The following is a 16,462-nucleotide window of genomic DNA, read 5'->3' as shown; positions in this document are numbered from 1 at the left end:
AGTCTGTCATACAGAGTGAAGTAAGTCAGAAAGAGAAAAACAAATACCCTATGCTAACACATACATATGGAATCTAAAAAAAAAAAAAGGTTATAAAGAACCTAGGGGTAGGACAGGAATAAAGACACAGACCTACTAGAGAATGGACTTGAGGACACGGAGAGGGGGAAGGGTAAGTGGGATGAAGTGAGAGAGTGGCATGGACTTATATATACTACCAAATGTAAAATAGATAGCTTGTGAGAGCAGCTGCATAGCACAGAGAGATCAGCTCGGTGCTTTGTGACCACCTAGAGGGGTGGGATAGGGAGGGTGGGAGGGAGACACAAGAGGGAGGAGATATGGGGATATATGTATATGTATAGCTGATTCACTTTGTTATAAAGCAGAAACTAACATAACATTGTAAAGCAATTATACTCCAATAAAGATGTTAAAAAAAAAAAGAAACAACTCAAAAAATAGCCAGAGGACCTGAGTAGACATTTCTCTTAAGAAGATATACAAATAGTCAATAAGCACATGAGAGAATGTTCAACATCCATTAGTCATTAGGCAAATGCAAATCAAAACCACAGTGAGATACCACTTCACACCGATAAGGATGGGTTTGATCAAGCAAACCCTGAAAATAACAAGTATTGGATGTGGAGAAATTGGAACCCTTGTGCGTTGCTGGTGGGAATCTAAAATGGTGCAGCTGCTGTGGAAAACAGCTTGGCAGTTCCTCAAAAAGTTTAACATTGCATTGTCATGTGGTCCAGCAAGTCTTCTTCTAGGTTTATAATCAAAATAACTGAAAGCAGGGACTGGGACAATTGTATGGTAATGTTCACAGCAGTATTAACTTGCAGTAGACAAAATTGGAAACAACTCTTGTCCATCAACAAATGACGTGTAATACATAGAATGGAATACTTCAGCCATAAAGAGGTATGAAATTTTTTTTTTAAATATACATATTACCAGGTCTGTCCCTGGCGGGTCTTAGTTTTATTTTATTTTATTTTTCTTCACATTTTTATTGGAGTATAAATGCTTTACAATGTTGTGTTAGTTTCTGTTGTACAACAAAGTGAATCAGCTATATGTATACATATATCCCCATATCCCGTCAGAAAGAGAACAACAAATACCGTATGCTAATACATATATATGGAATTTTAAAAAGCAGTACCAGTGAACCTAGTGGCAGGGCAGGAATAAAGACGCAGACATAGGGAACGGACTTGAGGGCATGGGGGCATGGGGGAAGGGGAAGCTGGGATGAAGTGAGAGAGTAGCACTGACATATATACACTACCAAATGTAAAATGGATGGCTAGTGGAAAGCTGCTGCATAGCACAAGGAGATCAGCTCGGTGCTTTGTGATGACCTAGAGGAATGAAATTCTGATACATGATACAACATGGATGGAACGTTACAGTAAATGAAATAAGCAAAATACAAAAGGACATATTGTGTGGTCCTACTTACATTAGGTATCTAGAATAGGCATATTCATAGAAACAGAAAGTAGATAGAGGTTACAAGTGGTGGTGGGAAGGAGGGCATGAAGGGTTACTGTATACTGGGTACAGAGTTTCTATTTGGGAAAATGAAAAAAAGTTCTGGAAGTGGATAGTGATGATGGTGCACAACATTGCGAATGTACTTAAATGCCATTGAATTGTATACCTAAAAATGGGTAGTGTGGTAAATTGTATGTGTGTGTATGTGTATATATATATATATGGATGGATTTTATTATAAACATATTTTATAGATCTTTTTTCACTTATTTTCAGCCTACATGAGCATTATACCACAAAATATACACCACAAAGCAATGTATGCCAAGAAATACTTTCAATTGTTTTTTCTGAAGAAAAAGAAAATGTGTTTTTCTTAGAAGCTTTAACAGCAGCTGGTTTTCATTGGGAAGAAATACTCTGCAAGAATTTAGTGTTTTAGCACCTGCACCTCATGCTTTTTCCTCATACATATATATCATCCATTTACATGAAAAATCACCTATTTTAGTGAATTGAGCAAGTTAATTGACAATAAACAAAATGTATATGTTTTAGTTTTTAATATTCCAGCTTAGAAACATTTCTAGTAAGGCCTATAGAGCATTCTCTGTGAGCTGTTGCAAAGTTTTTTTCTTTTGCTCTTCACAGGAGAATGCAGCCTTTCTAATTTAAATACATTTTTAATGTATTAATTTGAGTGTTTTATTTATCAAATTTGGAATAAAAACATATTTTTTAAAATGCTGCATATGGGTAGGGGTGATACTTGCACAACATTTTGAATGTACTTAATGCCTCTCAGTTGAACACTTAAGTGTTTAAAATGGTAACTTTTATATGTAAAATGGTAACTTTTATATTATGTGTAATTTACCACGGTAAAAAAATAACTGTAGACTCTAAATTTTTGATATGAGCTAGAGAAGGTTTACACTCCTTTAGCTAAAATTGCATGCTTTAAAAATGTGCTCCAGAGGGCAGACAGCAGAAGCAAGAAGAAGTACAGTCCTGCAGCCTGTGGAACAGAAACCACATTCACAGAAAGATAGACAAGATGAAAATTCAGAGGGCTATGTACCAGATGAAGGAACAAGATAAACCCCAGGAAAACAACTAAATGAAGTGGAGATAGACCACCTTCCAGAAAAAGAATTCAGAATAATGATAGTGAAGATGATCCAGGACCTCGGAAAAAGACTGGAGGCAAAGATTTAGAAGATGCAAGAAATGTTTAAAAAAGACCTAGAAGAATTAAAGAACAAACAAAGAGATGAACAATACAATAACTGAAATGAAAAATACACTACAAGGAATTAATAGCAGAATAACTGAGGCAGAAGCACTGATGAGTGACCTGGAAGACAGAATGGTGGAATTCACTGCTGCAGAACAGAATAAAGAGAAAAGAATGAAAAGAAAAGAAGACAGCCTAAGAGACCTCTGGGACAACATTAGACACAAAAACATTCGCATTATAGGGGTCCCAGAAGGAGAAGAGAGAGAGAAAGGACCCAAGAAAATATTTGAAGAGATTATAGTTGAAAACTTCCCTAACATGGGAAAGGAAATAGCCACCCAAGTCCAGGAAGCGCAGAGAGTTCCACACAGGATAAACTCAAGGAGAAACACGCCGAGACACATAGTAATGAAATTGGGAAAAATTAAAAGGCAAAGAAAAATTATTGAAAGCAGCAAGGGAAAAAAGACAAATAACATACAAGGGGTCTCCCATAAGGTTAAGAGCTGATTTCTCAGCAGAAACTCTACAAGCCAGAAGGGAGTGGCATGACATGTTTAAAGTGATGAAAGGGAAGAACCTACAACCAAGATTACTCTAACCAGCAAGGATCTCATTCAGATTCGATGGAGAAATCAAAAGCTTTACAGACAAGCAAAAGCTAAGAGAATTCAGCACCACAAAACCAGCTCCACAACAACTGCTAAAAGAACTTCTCTAAGTGGGAAACACAAGAGAAGAAAACGATCTACAAAAACAAACCCAAAACAATTAAGAAAATGGTCATAGGAACATACATATCAATAATTACCTTAAACGTGAATGGATTAAATTCTCCAACCAAAAGACACAGACTCACTGCATGGATACAAAAACAAGACCCATACATATGCTGTCTACAGGGACCCACTTGAGACCTAGGGACACATACAGACTGAAAGTGAGGGAATGGAAAAAGATATTCCATGCATATGGAAATCAAAAGAAAGCTTGAATAGCAATACTTATATCAGATAAAATAGACATTAAAGAATGTTACAAGAGATAGGAAGGGCACTACATAATGATCAAGGGATCAATCCAGGAAGAAGATATAACAATTATAAATATATATGCACCCAACATAGGAGCACCTCAATACATAAGGCAACTGCTAACAGCTCTAAAAGAGGAAATTGACAGTAACACAGTAATAATGGGGGACTTTAACACCTCACACCAATGGACAGCTCATCCAAACAGAAAATTAATAAGGAAACACGAGCTGTAAATGACACAATAGACCAGATAGATTTAATTGATATTTATAGGACATTCCATCCAGAAACAACAGAATAATTTTCTTCTCAAGTGTGCACGGAACATTCTCCAGGATAGATCACATCTTGGGTTACAAATCAAGCCTCAGTAAATTTAAGAAAATTGAAATAATATCAAGCATCTTTTCTGACCACAATGCTATGAGATTAGAAATCAGTTACAGGGAAAAAAACGTAAAAATCATAGACATTTGAAGGCTAAACAATACATTACTACATAACCAAGGGCTCACTGAAGAAATCAAAGAGGAAATCAAAAAATACCTAGAGACAAATGACAATGAAAACACAATGATCCACAACCTATGGGATGCAGCAAAGATCAATAAAACTAAAAGCTGGTTCTTTGAGAACATAAACAAAATTGATAAACCATTAGCTATACTCATCAAGAAAAAGAGGGAGAGGACTCAAATCAAAGTTAGAAATGAAAAAGGAGAAGTTACAACAGACACCGCAGAAATACAAAGCATCCTAAGAGACTACTACAAGCAACTCTATGCCAATAAAATGGACAACCTGGAAGAAATGGACAAATTCTTAGAAAGGTGTAACTTACCAAGACTGAACCAGGAAGAAATAGAAAATATGAACAGACCAATCACAAGTAATGAAGTTGAAACTATGATTAAAAATCTTCTAAGAAACAAAAGTCCAGCACCAGATGGCTTCACAGGTGAATTCTATCAAACATTTGGAGAAAAGCTAAAACCCATCCTTCTCAAACTCTTCCAAAAAATTGTGGAGGAAGGAACACTCCCAAACTCATTCTGTGAGGCCACCATCACCCTGACACCAAAACCAGACAAAGATACTACAAAAAAAAATTACAGACCAATATCACTGATGAATATAGATGCAAAAATCCTCAACAAAATACTAGCAAACAGAATCCAACAACACATTAAAAGGATCATATACCATGAGGAAGTGGGATTTATCCCAGGAATGTAATGATTCTCCAATATATGCAAATCAATCAGTGTGATACACCATATTAACAAATTGAAGAATATGATCAAACCATATGATCATACCATATGATCATCTCAGTAGATGCAGAAAAACTTTTTGACAAAATTCAACACCCATTTATTACAAAAACTCTCCAGAAAGTGAGCATAGAGGGAACCTACCTCAACATAATAAAGGCCATATACGACTAACCCACAGCAAACATCATTCTCAATGGTGAAAAACTGAAAGATTTCCTCTAAGATCAGGAATAAGACAAGGATGTCCACTCTCACCACTGTTTTTCAACATAGTTTTGGAAGTCCTAGCCATGGCAATCAGAGAAGAAAAAGAAATAAAAGGAATACAAATTGGAAAAGAAGAAGGAAAACTCTCACTGCAGATGACATACTGTATATAAAGAATCCTAAAGATGCCACCAGAAAACTACTAGAGCTAATCAATGAATTTGGTAAAGTTGCAGGATACAAAATTAATGCACAGAAATCTCTTGCATTTTATACACTAGTGATGAAAAATCTGAAAGAGAAAGTAAGGAAACACTCCCATTTACCATTGCAACAAAAAGAATAAAATACCTAGGAATAAACCTACCTACAGAGACAAAAGACTTGTATGCAGAAAACTATAAGACACTGATGAGAGAAATTAAAGATGATACAAACAGATGGAGATATATACCATGTTCTTGGACTGGAAGAATCAATATTGTGGAAATGACTGTACTACCCAAAGCAATCTACAGATTTAGTGCAATCCCTATCAAGTTACCAATGGCATTTCTTATAGAACTAAAACAAAAAATCTTAAAATTTGTATGGAGACACAAAAGACCCCGAATAGCCGAAGCAGTCTTGAGGGAAAAAAACAGAGCTGGGGGAATCAGGCTTCTGGACTTCAGACTATACTACAAAGCTACAGTAATCAAGACAGTATGGTACTGGCACAAAAACAGAAATATTGATCCAAGGAACAGGATAGAAAGTCCAGAGATAAACCCACACACCTATGGTTAACTAATCTATGACAAAGGAGGCAAGGATGTACAATGGAGAAAAGACAGTCTCTTCAGTTAGTGGTGCTGGGAGAACTGGACAGCTACATGTAAAAGAATGAAATTAGAACACTCCCTAAAACCATACACAAAAATAAACTCAAAATGGATTTGAGACCTAAATGTAAAACCGCACACTATAAAACTCTTACAGGAAAACATAGGAAGAACACTCTTTGACATAAACCACAGCAAGATCTTTTTTGACCCACTTCCTAGAGTAGGAAATGAAAACAAAAATAAACATATGGGACTTAATTAAGCTTAAAAGCTTTTCCACAGCAAAGGAAACTACAAACGATGAAAAGACAACCCTCAGAATGGGAGAAAATATTTGCAGATGAATCGACGGACAAAGGATTAATCTCCAAAATATATAAACTGCTCATGCAGCTCAGCATTAGAAAAACAAACAACCCAATTCAAAAATGGGCAGAAGACCTAAATAGACATTTCTCCAAAGAAGGCCAAGAGGCACATGAAAAGCTGCTGAACATCACTAATTATTAGAGAAATGCAAATCAAAACTACAATGAGGTATCACCTCACACCAGTTAGAATGGGCATCATCAGAAAATCTACAAACAACAAATGCTCGAGAGGGTGTGGAGAAAAGGGAACCCTCTGGCACTGTTGGTGGGAATGTAAATTGATACAGCGGTGGGGGTGGTGGGATGTATTGGGAGACTGGGACTGACATATATACACTAATATGTATAAAATGGATAACTAATAAGAACCTGCTGTATAAAAAGTAAATAAAATAAAATTCAAAAAATAAAAATGTGCTCCAAATTTTAGTTTATGTTGGAATAACTAAATAGAATTGTTAAAACATGATGCTTTGGAATTTGCATTACTTAAGAGTTGTACATTTTCTGACTTGATTCTTGTTTCCCTCCTAACTGCAGTGTGTAATGCATCTTGAAGACCGGTTACAGGAGCTATACTTCAAGAGCAAAATGCTGTCTGAGTACCTGAGGGGGCAGATGCGTGTTCACGTCAAGGAGCTGGGAGTGGTTTTAGGGTATGTTCCTGATTCCTTTTCCGGCTTTGCTTTCTCATTGCACTGTGTTTATTTAGGCAAGGAATATTCCTCAGAATTGCCTTTCTTCTTTTTAAGTTTTTTGTCTTGTTAGAAGCTGTATATATACTGCTATCACCTGGGTTGTTCTATACCAGCGGTCCCCAACCTTTTTGGCACCAGGGACTGGTTTCGTGGAAGACAGTTTTTCCACCAGCGGGGTGTGGGGGATGGCTTAGGCAGTAATGCGAGTGATGGGGAGCGGCTGATGAAGCTTTGCTCGCTTGCCCGCCGCTCACCTCCTGCTGTGTGGCCTGGTTCCTAACAGGCCACAGACTAGTACCAGTCCATGGCCTGTGGGTTGGGGACCCCTGTTGTGTACAATATAAAAGCAGAACCCTGTCCTACACTGATTTGAAATGCACTGTCCCTTGTGCAAGTACAGTAGGTTGAGAATATAGTCGAATAAAAATGAATTAAAGTCTAAATTTTTGCATTAGAAAAAAATAAGTATTCATTTTTATTTATTAAATATGTTGTAAACTCATCATTCCCAGCATCTGCCGAGCCATCCAAATGATCTGATTGAAGTAATGGCACTCTATGGATGATGGTATATTATCTACATATTATCACTCCTTCCCCATTATCTATATATTATGTCTTTATACTCTGAAGTTATTCCTGGGAAGAAAATAGTTATCTAAAATGCTAACTGAAGGACAAGGAGGAAATTGGCGAGAGGCATAGTATAGCCCCTTTCATTATGTTCTGTGGTCACTTTCCCTATGTTCTATGTCCACTTTGTGTGTGTGTGTGTGAAAATTATTTCTTGAAATGCTGGTTGAATAAATTTAAACAAGCTAGAACTTTTGTCTGATTTCAGCTTTTATGAGGGGAGAAAGAGCCAACATCGAGTTGCTACTGTATGTCTGACACCAAATTAAATTCTTTCATTAATGTTATTGCTTATTATCCAGATTGGAAATAGATGATTCTCTGCATGTAATGCCTTTATTTTTAGAAAATTTAAACTAATTTTTAAAGTAATGTACATATAATGAAAGTTTTAGTGCATTTTGGCATAAAGTGAAAAGTAAGTTGTATCGTCTTTTCCTCAACTTCCAGTCCTCAATCAAACACAGTTAATGGATTGTTTCTTCTTGCAGAATTTTTAAATGTGTAGGGTTAAAAATATAAATTAGTTTGTACTCTATATATCTTTGTGCAGCTTGCCTTTTAATGTATCTTGAATGTTTGTTCATTTAAGCACATACCACACATAGTGATCTATATCATTTTTAATGGCTGTATTGCATTCCATTTTATGGTGGAATTTATTTTCAGTTTTTTGCTGTTACAAATCAATGCTGGAATAAATATAAACCTTTGAGGTTTATAGGATAAATTCTTTGATGTAGAATTTTTGAATTAAAGGGCATATGCGATTAAATTGTTGATATTTTGACAGTAATAGTAAATGCTATCCAGAAAGTACCAGAATAAGTTTTCACGAACAGTGGGAAGCACACTCTTCTTACTGCTATTTATTACCAAACTTTTTAATCTTTGCCAAGCTACTAGCTGGGAAATGAAATCTGATTTTATTCAGATTTATTCTCTAACCAGGAGTGTGTCTGCATAACTTATTTTGATATTTATTGGCCATTTTTCTTTTCCTATAAGTTATTTGTGGTAGGTTGTATTTTTAAGAGGCTTCCATTATGTCTTCCCAGTAAATCTTATTATAGAAACATTTGTATCCAAAACAATATGGCTGCACACTATTATTCTGTTATTGTACTAAATAATATTTCTTTTTTTTTTTAAATAAATTTATTTATTTATGGCTGCGTTGGGTCTTCGTTGCTGGGCACGGGCTTTCTCTAGTTTCAGCAAGCAGGGGCTACTCTTCGTTGTGGTGAGCAGGCTTCTCATTATGGTGGCTTCTCTTTGTTGCGGAGCATGGGCTCTAGGCACGCAGGCTTCAGTAGTTGTGTCACGTGGGCTCAGTAGTTGTGGCGCACGGGCTTAGTTTCTCCGCAGTATGTGGGATCTTCCCGGACCACGGCTCGAACCTGTGTCCCCTGCATTGGCAGGTGGCTTCTTAACCACTGTGCCACCAGTGAAGTCCCTATATAGTATTTCTTAGACATTATCCCTTGCCCCGATGCATGGTCCATCAGCAGATCAGTGAGATGGTTTCCTGCATTCATGACTTTGTTACTGTTGGGTTTCAGAGGCTTTCTTTTTTAAAAATCTTTAGTTATAGTTTTTACTTATTGAAAAATTTCTAATTTTCATTATCTTCAGTTCGCTTACCCTTTTCCTTTTGGCCAGGGTGGCCAAGCTCCTTGAGTGGAGGTGTATAGTGACTTTATAGATAGCAGTCATTGCCTGTAGGAGTAAACCTGAACTGAGATTTTTTTATTTAATTTCAGGATTGAATCCAGTGATCTTCCTCTTCTGGCTGCTGTAGCAAGCACTCACTCTCCATATGTTGCTCAGATACTACTTTAACAGAAAGACTGTTGGAAATTAACTTTGGTGGAAAGTTACGTAGAAACCAAGGAAGCAGTCACAACATGCATTTATGGCAATTTTTTTTCTCTGTCAGACCTTCATCTGAATGAGTCAGTCACCTGGGTGGGTATTCTGCATTGCAGTGCATATTGTGTCATCACTGGATGGCTTTTTCATTTTGATTGGACTTCTGGATGGTGGCATGTTTTTAACCAAGTGAAACTAAAAACAGCATTTGGGGGGAAAGCATTTGAAGAAGCCAAAGTGTAACTTCGACATTTCTACAAAATGAATAACATTGAGGAATTTCATTATGATCACTACAGTCTTGCCACAACCCATAAGTAGGAGGAATGGATATCTCATGATTAAATGGCTCAGAAAGAGTCATTTCATTAGTTTTAATTCTTTATTTCTAAGGTACAGAGATCTATGAAACTTTATTTGTGTTTTTTTGTTTTTCAATTCAAAATAGCTAATTTCTGGGTATTTCTCAAAGTATTTTAAACAGCTTGTTAATTAGAATAAACTCAGAATAAAGCGTATAAATGTGTGTTATGTTAATCCACCCAAGTGTACATATGTATCTATTTTTTAAAAAAGCAGAGGTAGAAATACAAGATTGGTAAACATGCCTTTTTAAAAAATATATTTTCAACTAGGATTAATTGTATATAATGTTGAAATATTACTTTCTGGTGATTTTTCTGTTTCACACACCCTAAAATATAAGTAAAGCCAATCCTTTTTTAAGGCTAAGGAATATAGATTCCCAAAATAAGAATACTACTTTATACCATTTGTTTTGTTTATAAGTATAAGCTAATTCTTATAATGTTAATATTTACGTATTTGCATTTAATTTAATAAATTAAAATTAGGATTAAAAATTGCACCAAAGCATTGGCAGAAATAATACTATTTTCTTTAAAAGTGCTCAGGTAGCCGAGGCCCTTGGTATCAGCCCTTCTTTTTTTTTTTGCGGTACGCGGGCCTCTCACTGTCGTGGCCTCTCCCGTTGCGAAGCACAGGCTCAGCAGCCATGGCTCACGGGCCTAGCCGCTCCGTGGCATGTGGGATCTTCTCGGACCGGGGCACGAACCCGTGTCCCCTGCATTGGCAGGCGGACTCTCAACCACTGCGCCACCAGAGAAGCTCCCGGTATCAGCCCTTCTTGAACCCATAGGAACTGAATATTTGTTTCACTGCTTCATAATATTCAATTTACACTAAAAGAACTCATTAACTCTTAAGATAATTTTTTTTCTCTAATAGCTCCTCTCTTCCAAAAGCTAATTTTTTCAAAGATTTCAACTTTTCAGTTGTTATTGTTTTTGTATATATTGTAGAGTGTTGCTTGTGAGAAAGGCTAATATGGAACCAAACTCTTGTAAGTAATGTAAATAGAAAGATGGGTAGATAAAGTTTTCATTATGCTCTACTACCTCAGTTTACTTGAAATACTACATTATAGTTTCTCTTTTACTTATCTTGTCTAAGATGCTTTTAATTCTAGAAGTGAAGCTGGTTTCTGCTTTCATGAACTGTTTTCATCATAATTAGTTGATTAGCTTAAAACAGAAAACCACTTGCTCATTCTGTTTCTAGGTACATTTTGTCTATAATGCATCTGTTCTTGCTATTTAAGTTTTCAATAATTAAGGAAGATTTCTGTGGTTTATTTAGTCTTTGATCTTGAATTTATAGCATTGGGTCACATTTTGTCTTACTCTAATCTCCAGCTAGACTAAGAAGAAATGGTTATTTTAATGGAATGTAAACCTGAAATTGGTGTGCTTGCAATCGCTTTGGCCCCTGTGTCCTATCAGCTGGTCCCAGTTAGTACCAGAGTCTTCCATGGATGACTTGCTGTCAAAGAGTGTTTATGGATATATTTTCGTTAGCTTAATTTTTTTAGTCTATTCATTAATGAAGTTCTTCTCTCATCTGTTGTTTGGAATTTTATGAATCAGTCTCTTTAGCAGAATTCAGAATATAGAAAAGGTCATATGTGGCCACTGTACATTTTTTTTTTAAATTGTAGTTCAGGATATGTAGCAGGTAGACAGTGTCTTTTTTATGTGTGTCATTGTTTAAATTAATCATTGAACTATTCACAGTCCTATCTATTTGAAATCTCTAATAAATTACCATTTAGGAAATCTAGTCTTCAATAAATGGATGGCTCATGCTACTGTAATTCTTAAAACTAAGCTTTGCTTGAAAGGAAAAGGCCTATAGTTTCTTATAGAATCATCAATCCTTATAGGATTCCTGAGTTTTATAATTTGCAATCCTTCTGTAATTTCTTCTCCTTCGTCATAGTCATTCTTGCATTACACAAAGCCCAAGGAATGAGCTGCTACTTCTTTAAAGTGTGATCATTATGATGAATGTGAAAAGAATTTTTGGCCTGTTTAGAATAATTTTTTTCAACTTCTTATGGTACAGATAGATATATGTTACACATTTAAAAAACCTGTTTGTTGCAACAGGAGGTGAAAAAGGGATCTTTTACATTATAGATTTAAAACTAATTTTTCCTGTATATAAACTAATTGGTTTGATTTTAAATATTCCTGGCTTTTATTAATATGTCTTAATTTTGAGTTTGAAAATGTTAAGTGCAATAAACATACTAGCACAGATTTCATTTTGTTGCAATTGGCATACACTGGGGATGATCACTTTAAAAAAAAAACAGATTTTACATAATGCCTACTTCTGGTAGATGTCTTATGAGATTGTTATGCTTTAAGTTATTTAGATGGTGGGAGATGTAAAATGTAAATACTTGTTCCTTGTTCTGTATACATTTCTCAAATGTACGCCTGTATTTTAGTAACCTCCCAGTTCTAGGGGATATTTGTGCAATAAATACACATGTCAATTTGATGGATGATGTTGGTCTTTCTTTCACATTTAATAAGGTATATGTAACATGGATTCTGGTGCCGGCCCACCTGGATTGTTCCAAATGTGACACTTCTAGGCTTGTGACCTTGTTCATAATGTCCTTCTCTAATCCTAAATTTCTGGATTGGTAATTTAGTAGAATCTACTTTATGAGGTTGTTGTGAGAGTCAAGTGAAATAATGAATGTCAAGAATTTATCTCAATGCTTGGCACACTCCAAATGCTCAGTAATTTTGGGGGGCTATGGTTGCTAGGTAATCTGTCCAGCCTTTGCTGTACAGCTCCTATCTATTTTATTTTGGGGGAAATTTAACATTTATTCTTTATTTTTTAAATTTTTGGCTGCGTTGCGTCTTTGTTGCTGCGCATGGGCTTTCTCTAGTTGCGGCGAGAGGGGCTACTCTTCGTTGCGGTGCAAGGGCTTTTCATTACGGTGGCTTCTCTTGTTGTGGAGCATGGGTTCTAGGCGCAGGCTTCAGTAGTTGCAGCACGCGGGCTCAGTAGTTGTGGCACACAGGCCCTAGAGCGCAAGGGCTTCAGTAGTCGCAGCACGTGGGCTCAGTAGTTGTGGCTTGCAGGCTCTAGAGCGCAGGCTCAGTAGTTGCAGTTCATGGGCTTAGTTGCTCCGCAGCATGTGGGATCTTCCCGGACCAAGGCTCAAACCCGTGTCCCCTGCATTGACAGGCGGATTCTTAACCATTGCGCCACCAGGGAAGTCTTAACATATATTCTTTTGAGTTAAAGGGTAGTAACCAAAAAATATGGTATATTCTTACATTTGACCTAATCTTCACGATGACAAATTGAAATTTTCTTTAAATGCTTTTGTGAAAACAAACTGAATATCAGTCATTTAAAACTAGAGGAAGCCATGTAAACTTGTCAAGAACATTGTATCTAATTAAAATTACTACTGACTTTATTATTTTATTTATTTATTTTTGGCTGCATTGGGTCTTCTTTGCTGCGCATGGGCTATCTCTAGTTGCAGCAAGTAGGGGCTACTCTTTGTTGAGGTGCGCGGGCCTCTCATTGCCTTGAGAAGGCAATGAGAAGTAGCTTCTCTTGTGCGGAGCACGGGCTCTAGGTGTGTGGGCTTCAGTAGTTGTAGCACGTGGGCTCAGTAGTTGTGGCTCACAGGGTCTAGAGTGCAGGCTCAGTAGTTGTGGCGCACGCGCTTAGTTGCTCCGCGGCATGTGGGATCTTCCCAGACCAGGGCTTGAACCCGTGTCCCCTGCATTGGCAGGCGGATTCTTAACCACTGCGCCACCAAGGAAGCCCCTGAATTTAAAATTAAACAATAAATTGGTCTGTTGGTTTGGGTTCTAATCCTGTTCTGTTCACGGATTTGCATGTCCCTCTGAGCAAGTCTGTCGTCTTCATCTGCATTGTAGGGAAGTCACCTCTTCCATCAGTCCTTAGCGCCTGCTCTGCAGCAGTGATTCAACCCTGAGTAGGCTGTTGGGAAGCTGCCTTACTCAGGTTGGGTTGATTTGGGCAGGTACGCCAGGAGGCAGGATTAGGCCAGGGGCTTTTTGCAGTGCCTGTTTTTATATTATTTTACATTTATCACTCTTACATTTGACTGAAGAGACTAAGTGCACTGTTTTAAAGCAGAAAGGAAGTATCAAGTATTTGGGAAGCATTTATCAGATAGTTTAGAGGTTTATAATTACCTGTGTTTATATGTGCTGTTCTCTGATAAAAATTTAAAGAAATCTTGCAACATTTCTGAGAAGCATAGATTCTGCTAATGAGAAACTGAAATACAGAGACTTTAATCTGAGGTCGTATAGTCTTTCCTGTCTCAGAACAGAATGTTTCCAACTAGGATGTGGTGACAGATGTGTTGTAAAGATACCTGAGATTTCTTTGTTTGTCTTTGCCATTGTAGGAGGTGTAGGGGTGGGATGGCAAGTGGGACCAAACATGAGCTGAAGGTGCACTGGGGGCTGGGGAATTGTAACTCTGAGTGAGAAGGACTTAGGCAGATAGAAAAGGGGGAAGTTGGAGACTGTAATGCTTCCTGTCCTTGCTTTATAGTGCAGACTGTAGACTTGGCCATGTTTGCTGTAGAGTTAAGATTTGAAACTTTCCTAAAGAAAAGAAAATACAGGCAATCCAAAAGAGAGTTTTAAAGAATTTTCTTTTAAATTTGTAAAAGAAATTTTTAGAAAGAGATTTTTTTTTTTTAATTTTTTTTTGTGGTATGCGGTCCTTCCTCTGTTGTGGCCTCTCCCGTTGCGGAGCACAGGCTCCGGACGCGCAGGCTCAGCGGCCATGGCTCACGGGCCCAGCCGCTCCGCGGCATGTGGGATCCTCCCATACCGGGGCGCGAACCCGGTTCCCCTGCATCGGCAGGCGGACGCGCAACCACTGCGCCACCAGGGAAGCCCAGAAAGAGATTTTTAAATGGATGGAATTTCCACCCATTATTTTTTCAGGAGAACTTCTGGTCTTAAAGCATATGCTCGGGTCAGGGGCTTCTTTGTTGCCAATACCCCAGGATTTGGTCCCCTTATAACGTTTCCTTTAAAAGGGATTCTCCTTTTCATAAAAGTATGAGCCTAGACCTATCCCTTCATCAGGTTTCAGACAGCTCTCTGCCCAGGTTAGCACTATCTGATTAGACCTCCCCTAGGTATAACTGTATTTAAGGAGAGTATTAACTTGAAGAGGCTGGAGATTCCTTCCTTTCCAAGTGACCATTGTAACAAGGACAGTCCCAAAACATGTCTTTATATTCACCTCAACACTCAAAGTAAAATTATTGATAAAAGCAGTGTTACCTAAATTGTCTCAAAGGAAATAACATTGTTGAAGTGTTGTTGTGTAAATATAAAGAAGATATTATTTCCTCAAGAAACTTGTGATGCCACTTTTGTGTCATGCATTTGCTTCATCACTCACAAGTCAATACCCTTCACTGTGTTGGAATTAAGATGGGTCAGACTAATCCAAAACCTGAGTAAGTTTAAAGTAGTTTTCAAACCTGGTTGCATATTAGGAACACCTAGATAGTGTTTGGAAAGTATTAATTCCTAGGCCCCACCCTCAAAGATTCTTATTCAGTGATAGAAACCTGGATTTGGGCCAGCAAGTGCTCTTAGTTTTCAACTAGTAGTGATTCAGTTTCCCAGCATACCCCAAATCTGAATTCCTTACTCCATTCCAGGTGCTATTAAAACCAGTGCTCTTAACTTCAGTCTTTTGGTGGTTTGCTGTTGTTCTGCAGAGATGGCCATATGATTGTGTGTGCCTAATGAATATTCAGTTTTGCATAATAGAATAGTTGTCTAGCCAGATATCTTTCTTTGCCATTGGAAAGCAATCAAGTGTCTATCTTTTTAACAGCAAAATCCCCTCTTAATCACTTAGTCCTTAGATAGATCAATTTGTTCATTTAGCAAATATTGATTGAGCACCTGTTATGTGCTGGGCACGGGTCTGGGTGCCAGGGATAAGTCAGTAAATAACACAAACTTTCTCATGAAGTTTACATATTTCCTGCTGGTGGAGGAGATAGACAAAGATATTATGCTGTCAGGTTGTGGTAAGTATAATGACAAAAATTAAGGTAGGGTAAGTAGTTAAGCTCCTTTTTTTTTTAAAGACTTAACCATCTTTTTGTTTTCCTATAATTTAGTGAATTACTTGCATTCAGAACCATTTTTTGTTTCAGATATATGTTAATGTTGGTGAATCCTATCGTAGAGGTTGGCTTTTCTCTGAAAATAGCTATTAGAGCTCTGTCTCCTCACTTTTTTCAGCATACCAAAGCACAATACAGGATAGTAAAGGACAAGATAGATTTTGAAAATATGCTTAAATTTAGATGTGTATAGTTACTGTGGATATTAATATACTGTTTTTACTGTTGCTGTCTTATAAGGTCTATA

General features: G+C 37.2%; 1 protein-coding gene across 4 annotated transcripts in view; it reads left to right on the top strand.

Moving 5' to 3' along the window:
* Nucleotides 1-12,537, top strand: part of FNIP1 (folliculin interacting protein 1) — a 132,433-nt gene extending 119,896 nt beyond the window's left edge. For all 4 annotated transcript variants that reach the window (XM_007107782.4, XM_028493203.2, XM_007107785.4 and 1 more), the window contains 2 exons: nt 7,012-7,127; nt 9,566-12,537. In XM_007107782.4, coding sequence (XP_007107844.1) covers nt 7,012-7,127; nt 9,566-9,644 — 195 coding nt within the window. In that variant the 3' untranslated portion in view covers nt 9,645-12,537. The remainder of the gene's footprint in view (nt 1-7,011; nt 7,128-9,565) is intronic.
* The last annotated feature ends 3,925 nt before the right edge of the window (nt 12,538-16,462 follow it).

This window comes from Physeter macrocephalus, chromosome 8 (genome assembly GCF_002837175.3).
Source record: "Physeter macrocephalus isolate SW-GA chromosome 8, ASM283717v5, whole genome shotgun sequence".
NCBI classification, from domain to species: Eukaryota; Metazoa; Chordata; class Mammalia; order Artiodactyla; family Physeteridae; genus Physeter; species Physeter macrocephalus.
Note: the sequence above shows the minus strand (reverse complement) of the source record. Positions and strands in the feature narration are given on the sequence as shown.